The sequence below is a fragment of the Otolemur garnettii genome, unplaced genomic scaffold, assembly GCF_000181295.1.
Source record: "Otolemur garnettii isolate 467f Iridium unplaced genomic scaffold, OtoGar3 scaffold00009, whole genome shotgun sequence".
NCBI classification, from domain to species: Eukaryota; Metazoa; Chordata; class Mammalia; order Primates; family Galagidae; genus Otolemur; species Otolemur garnettii.
Genome location: NW_003852404.1, coordinates 8,834,915 through 8,841,851, shown reverse-complemented (window position 1 = coordinate 8,841,851; position 6,937 = coordinate 8,834,915). Strand labels below are relative to the sequence as shown.

The 6,937-nt window shown below is 52.0% G+C and overlaps 1 protein-coding gene across 1 annotated transcript in view; it reads left to right on the top strand.

Moving 5' to 3' along the window:
• Positions 1-6,937, top strand: part of KAZN (kazrin, periplakin interacting protein) — a 114,462-nt gene that overhangs the window by 68,507 nt on the left and 39,018 nt on the right. Inside the window, exons 5-6 of the mRNA XM_012801598.2 lie at positions 2,756-2,886; positions 5,827-5,877. Coding sequence (XP_012657052.1) covers positions 2,756-2,886; positions 5,827-5,877 — 182 coding nt within the window. The remainder of the gene's footprint in view (positions 1-2,755; positions 2,887-5,826; positions 5,878-6,937) is intronic.

Here is a 6,937-nt window from a genome sequence, read left to right as displayed (position 1 = left end):
AAAAAAAAAAAAAAAAACTATCTCTTCCCCTTGTAACCATAGCAAATCCCAAAGAAGGAGTCTGATTGGCTGGCCTGGGTCACATGGATGGAGCTCTATCCGTGACCCGTGATAGCTCCAGCCAGGGCATGCAGGTGGAGGAGAGACGCATGCCGCAAGTGTTTGCTCCAGGCACTTGTCAGGGTGGTCTGGCTTCTGGCAGCCTCTCTACAAACTCTTTGCTCCCTCCCCACACCCCGCACATCTGCAGACCCCCATGCTCTGTCCTCTGTCCCTCCTACAGGTGGCTGTCCTTGTGTGACAGATGCAGGTTGGAACAGGCCCCTAGCAGCAGCCTATACAGTAGGGGTGGGAAGCATTCACTCAGGCAGCTACAGGCAGAGCTGGCCCTTGGTGGGGCAGAAGATGAGTTGGACACAGCCCTGGCCATCAAGGGGCTGGGGGGCTGGTCAAGGGGAAGGCGGCAGGGCCTAGCATTGCCTGTCCAGGGTATAGTGGGGACACTGTAGAGAAGCTGTTGGGGTGGAGAGGAAGTGCTTCTGCTGGGACTTGCCCTTACTTGCCTCATGGGGTTCTCGTGAAGATGAAATATGTGGAATTTCCAGAATGGAACTCAGATCGTGATAAGTGCTGGGTAAATCTTAGCAGCTCCTCTCCCCATTATCGTCACCATCGTTGTCATCAGTGGTGACACACAGCCTTTTAGTACCCGGACAGTAAGTAAATTCAGAGTCCTCCCTTCCCACCCAGTGGAGCACGGCCTTCCCTTCCCTGTCTGGCCCAAGGTGGGGTGACTTTGGGGGGTGGGAGTTGGCAGCTCTGGCCTTTACAGCCTGGACTTAGAGCGGGGAGAGCTTATAATCAAACTGCTCAGGTCCAGCTCCCTTGTCAGGCAGGGAAATTGAGACTCACAGAGGGCTGCCAGTTGTTCAGAGTCACCCAGACCTGGAGCAGCAGAAGGGCAGAAGCACTATTTGAAGGTAGACAGAGCTTGGGCAGTTTCTGAATCACATGATGGTAGCAGCCACCAGGTCACCCAAGTCATGTACCAGGCCCCTGCTCAACGGAGTTGGCTTTGGTCTGGGAAAAGCTGGACAGGCTGATGGGTCTGCCTCTGGGACCCTGTCTCCTCCCTGGCACCTGCTTCCACACTCTTTATTAGACAACCCCTCCACGACGCCTTCCTTGTCCTCTGCCTGCCAAGCCCCCTGTGTCCTCGCTGGCCCTGTAGAGCTGGGTGCTTACCTGCTCTCGTGATTGCTCTTGACGCATTTGTCATCTAACTCCTCCCTCCAGTGCCCGACACCGTAACAGAGACATCACATACATAGCTATTCAAGAATGGGCACCACTGTCTTCCCATTTTACAGATCGTAAAACTGGCTCTAAGTGGAGCATGACCACAGTCACACAGCCTGTAGGGTGAACTCACCTAGATTGGAACTGACTCCAGGCACCTTTAGCCACCTGGTAGGCTCTACAGTGACTGGTGGCGAGGACTGTCTTCTGCAGGAGTGTAACCCCCACCTGCTCACTCACCACCTGCGCACAGTAGGTGCTCTGTCAGCCTTGTCAAACAGCAGGTGTTTTCTCCATCCAGGGCCAGCAGTTGAAGACAGAGCAATCTGCTGAGGCACTGGGCCAATCATTCACCCACTATTTCTTGAGCACCTACTATGTGCTAGTCACTGTGAGCTCTGGAATTCAATATGGGTAAGACATCCAGGGTGCCTGCCCTTGCAGAGCTGATGCTGTCAGGGAGCAGCCAGGTACAACACACATAAATAAACAAGCAGCATGGATACAGATTGTAATTAGCACAGGGAGAGGGATCCACAGCAGGCAAAAATTTTGAATGGGGGAGAACAGAATAGGGAAACACAAGCAGCTGAGCTAAGGCTGCTGGGTGGGTATGCTCCCTCTGAAAGGTAAGGCCAGCAGCAGCAGGGCCTGGGCCCCTGGACAGGGGTCACACGGCGGGGTGAAGCTGGACTCGTGTTTCCTCTCATCTACTGGTGCAGGGGGAAGGCCTGTCTGGCTAGGCTGACCCCAGAAAGATGACTAGTACTCCTGATGACAGAGGCCAGGGGCAGGTTGCAGGGTGGGCCTGCCTTAGGCACTGTCAGAGGGCTGGTGTGACTCGAAAACAGACAATCACAAGCAGCTGAGCTAAGGCTGCTGGGTGGGTAGAGCCTCCCTCGGCAGCCAGGAGGAGGAGGGCCAGATGCCTGTGGCTCTGGAGGCTGTGTGGCTTTCCAGGTGAGAGGCAGTGATGGGAATGTGGTTGGAATGAAGTGAACTCCAGATTTGGGGGTCTGTCTGGAGGCGCCACTGCTGCCTGGACATGGGGTGTGGGGAAAAGAGAGGAGTAGGCAACATCCCTGAGGTTCTTGTTCAGGACACGGTGCAAGGCAGAGTTTAGGGTCGCAGATCTAGGGAACATCCAGGTGACCGGGGCACGTGAGCAGGCCTAGAGGTCCCTCGAACCCCTTGTCTTCTCCTCCTCCCTCAGCCTGGTGAGGGGGAGGCTTGATTGGATCCAGAGGCTGTGGGAGCTTCTTCCCAGCAACCGCTCTCTGGAAAGGTGTGGGGCTGCAAAACGGAGGGCAGAGAACCAGGCAAGTCTCTTCCCTTCTCTAAGCCTCAGTGTCCCAATCTGGATGAGAGGAGCCTTGATTAGAACCACCAGCGGGGCAGTCTGGTGGTGGAGGACATTCTCTCCATCCCTCACTCACCATCTGTCCCTGCTTTCCAGCGGTCAGGGTGAGCCCCTGCCACTCCCGGCAGCCCTCCGTCATCTCCGACGCATCTGCTGCCGAAGGCGACCGGTCGTCCACACCAAGCGACATCAACTCCCCTCGACACCGGACTCACTCTCTCTGCAACGTAAGGCCAGCAGCAGCAGGGCCTGGGCCCCTGGGCAGGGGTCGCGTGGCGGGGTGAAGCCGGACTCGCTGTTTCCTCTGTCTACCCAGGGAGCACTCTGGCGAATGCATTTCCTGTTCTGTTCTTTCCTTTTGCAAGAAGCGATGGATGTGGGGAGAGAAAGAAATGAGGCCCATTTGCTCCTTGTGTCCGGGAGGGTGAGGAGAATCCAGAGGAAGCGGGCCTGGGCTGGCCACGGGCCTGTACAGCTGGAATTGGCGGGCCCTGCCTGGGACCATGGTCTTCTCCTCCTAGATGTTACCCCTGGAGCTCAGGGCTGTACCAGCACCACCTCGCTGCCCCTTAGAGCCAGCCCTCCATCCTTCATCCAGTAGTTTTGGCGTGTATTGCCTCTGGAAGGCACGCAGATTTGTTCTAAGTTTACGTATATAATCAAATGCTTTTTGATCCTATGCTGGTCACCAGCTACCAAGAGGCACAAGTGTCAGCCACCTAGCACTTGGTGACTGGTGGGGCAATCAGAAGGGCTCTGAAGCAGAGAGGGAGGTGGGTTCAACATCTTGAGGACATTTGGAAGCTATATTGAGGTTCTAATATGAAACACTGGGGGTTCAGGGTGTGGGGACCACTTTCAATTTTTGTTCCACCACACAGATAATAACAGAGGGCTTCGCTGCCGTGTCCTAAAAACAGGCACCACCATAAGGCTGGTCTTCAAATGCACAGGAAGGCTTTTTCAAAAGCTGAGTTAATATTGCTTTATTAACCAGCACAATAGATAATAAAAAAGAAATTGGGCAAAACCATTACTTGCCTGTAGTATGATTGTCTACCTAGAAAACTCAAGAGAATAGCTTAGAAAGCTATTAGAACTAATAATATGTACATAGCAACAGTGGTTGAAAATCAATTTATAAAAATCAATAGCTTTCCTACATATGAGTAATAATGATGGAACCATTTTTTCCCCAAACCATTGCAACAGTGAAAAGCACTTATAAAAATAGCTAAGACTAAACAACAGAAGCCCCTTTAGCATGGTGATATGGACAGTAGTCATTGCTGGCCCTGCAGTCCCATACAGCCCACTCAGGGTGGGAGGAAGGTCAGTCCTGCTTAGAGTTGGGACTCTTTATTTTTTACTGGGGCTTTAAGGAAGCAACCCTAGTGACAAAAGCTGTCTTGATGACAAGGCAAGGAAGGTGGGCCACTAGAGGGGCCTCTGATGCCCATTCCCTGGCTCTGAAGATCTACCTTGTAGTTAAACCTAGAGCCATTGGTGCCTCAGGCCAGACAGCCAGCAAAGGCCATGCAGATCCCAAATGAGAATACCTTCCCATGGACCATATGTTCTCTTCTCCTGGTGGGGTCCAGGGGGCTCTAACTGCAGAAATGCTGCTGGAAAATCCATTCCATAGAAGAGGTTCTCTGAAAGCCTCTCGAATTGTATTTGACGGAGGCCTAGCCTTTGCCCAGCTTAACCTTGCCACACACCTGCGGCTAGAAGTCACGGTTCTAGCACATTTGTTCCTAAGCTCACCTTACACCAGGCCCCACTGCTAGGAAGTGACTGCTTTGATGGGCTAGTCATTTGCACATGGGCATTTCATTGGGCAATGGCCCCATTCTCTTACCCATAAGTTTGGCAAAGATGGTCCTACCCAGAGTAGACTGTCTTAGCTGCCTGCAAGATAGGTTCTCTTTGCAAACAGGGAGATGGGACTAAAGATTAGGCTACTATTGGTTACATTCCCTCCCTTCCTCAACCTCCTTTATCCACTATCTCAACAGGTTTTTACACAGGTAAGCCAGGAAGAGCCAGGAAATAGCTACAGGTAACCCTCTGTCCTCAGGCACCTAGCACCAGCAAGAACAGTGTAGCCAGAACTAAGGATCATCTCATCCTCACATGCTCTGGCCATTAAGTTAAAGCAGAGGTGGGGACTCAGCACAGAGAAGGTTGGCAAAGGTTGAGGGACATTGGCCCAAGTAACACATACTTGTTCTTCTTGGGCGTTATGCCTGCAATTCCAGAAACAACCACCAGGAGTCTCCCTAGTAGTGAATGTTGTGACCTCAAATACTTTATTTTATTTTATTTTATTTTATTTGCCTCCAAGGAGGGCAGACTGATTCTGAGAGGTAGTGAAAGTTTTGCACACACACAGGGCATTTAAGGGTTCCCTCCCCACCCACCTAGGGCAGGGCTGGCAACACAGTGGAAAAGTCTTGGCTGCCTGTGCCTGTGTGAGGCTCCCTAGGAAGGAGAGAAGGTTCTCAGACCCTGTGGATAGGGCTCCTGGGGCAGCCCTGACTGAGCTCAGGGCTAAGTGTGCCCTGGTGTCCCTGCCTAGAAGGAGCACTGCACCAGGAGGCATCAGTCCCAAATTTAAGTTGCAACTCAGCTTTTCATTAGCTCTAGTTGGACTGCCTAGAGCCTCTCTTTACATAGGGCTGAGTCTCATCTACTCTTCCACAAAATCAGAGATTTCTTGTGTTGGTTATGGGGGAAGCTAGAGGCAACATAGTCTCCCAAGTCTATTTCTATCCCAAAATTCTTTATTTTGTGCTTTTTCTATTAAAACATATTTTATTTAATGAAAAGCAGCATGCATAACCAAGCCCTAATTCTCACCCAGTGGACCTATTGGAACAGGAATTCAGAAGCCTTTGAGTGACTGGTTTGTTAGAGGATGTTGGGGGATCAAGAGGCCAGAGTAGGCAGGAGGCCTCTGTCCAGAAGCCCTGGTCCAGGCAGTATCACGGTGAACTCCAGGCTGCAGTGGCTGACAAGCCACCTGGGAGTGTCTGTTTCAGGAGGTGGGGGGCAGGTGGATCCCCAGGGGAGGGTGGCCCCTGAGGGATGGCTTCCTTCATGGAAGGCCCCACATGTGGCTTGTGTCTCTGCTATTTCATCTTCTTCTTCTCCTTTGGCTACAGGGCGACAGTCCCGGCCCAGTTCAGAAGAACCTGCACAACCCTATTGTACAGGTAGGTTTGCCTTCGCTGGCCGCGGGGCCCTCCCTAACCCTGGCTGGACCATGACTTCATCCCTTATTCCTCTAGCCCAGTGTTTTTATCTCATGGCACACTTGAACCTATAGTTGCACTCCTACAGCTCACTTAAATTAGGCTGATAAAAAAAAAAAAGAGTAAGAAAAGAATATACTTCACTATGCTTTGGGCTTCTTTCAAAACTAATTAATGATCTTTAAGAATTTTTTTGTGGCATACCTAAGATCTTCTCACGGCACACCAGTGGGCCATTTTCAGGTTGAAAATTGCTGCTCCAGGGCTTAGTTCCCATTTATTTCCATACTGGGGCACTCACAGCAGACAGGAGTTGAATCACAGCCTGAGTCTTACGTGGCTGAGCCAGGCTCAGCACCTGGAGCTGCCTCTTCTGTCCTCTGCCAGACTGTAAGTGACTGAACACACCACATGTCCTCTGTCTGCTGCCCTGGCCAGTGTCTTTCTCTGGTAGCCAGTTTTATAGAGTTGCCATTTTGATTTAAAAGCTGGTAACCCGGGAGATGGGCTCTTTGGGCCCCTTGCTGCTAGAAACACTTTTGCCGTTTTAAAGATTTTAATATTCTATCATCAAGTGAAGAGAGGGGGCTGCAGGGAGGACAGGCAGATAGATGACATGAATATGAGGGTTACCAGGGACTCTGAGGTCTTCTCTCCAGTCCTGAGATCCCCACGCACTGGTCTGCGCCCCACCCATCTGCACATGCATCAGAGAACGCCAGGGAAATGTCTCAAATGCAGATTCCTGAGCCCTTCAACCTGGGGATTCTGAGCCACCAGGTGTGTGGTGAGGCTTAGAATTCAGACTTCTGGCTCGGCCCCTGTGGCTCAAGTGGCTAAGGCTCCAGCCTCATATACCTAAGGTGGTAGGTTCGAATCCAGTCCGGACCCGCCAAACAACAATGACGGCTGCAACCAAAAAATAGCTGGGCGTTGTGACGGGTGCCTGTGGTCCCAGCTACTTGGGAGGCGGAGGCGGGAGACTCACTTGAGCCCAGGAGTTGGAGGTTGCTGTGAGCTG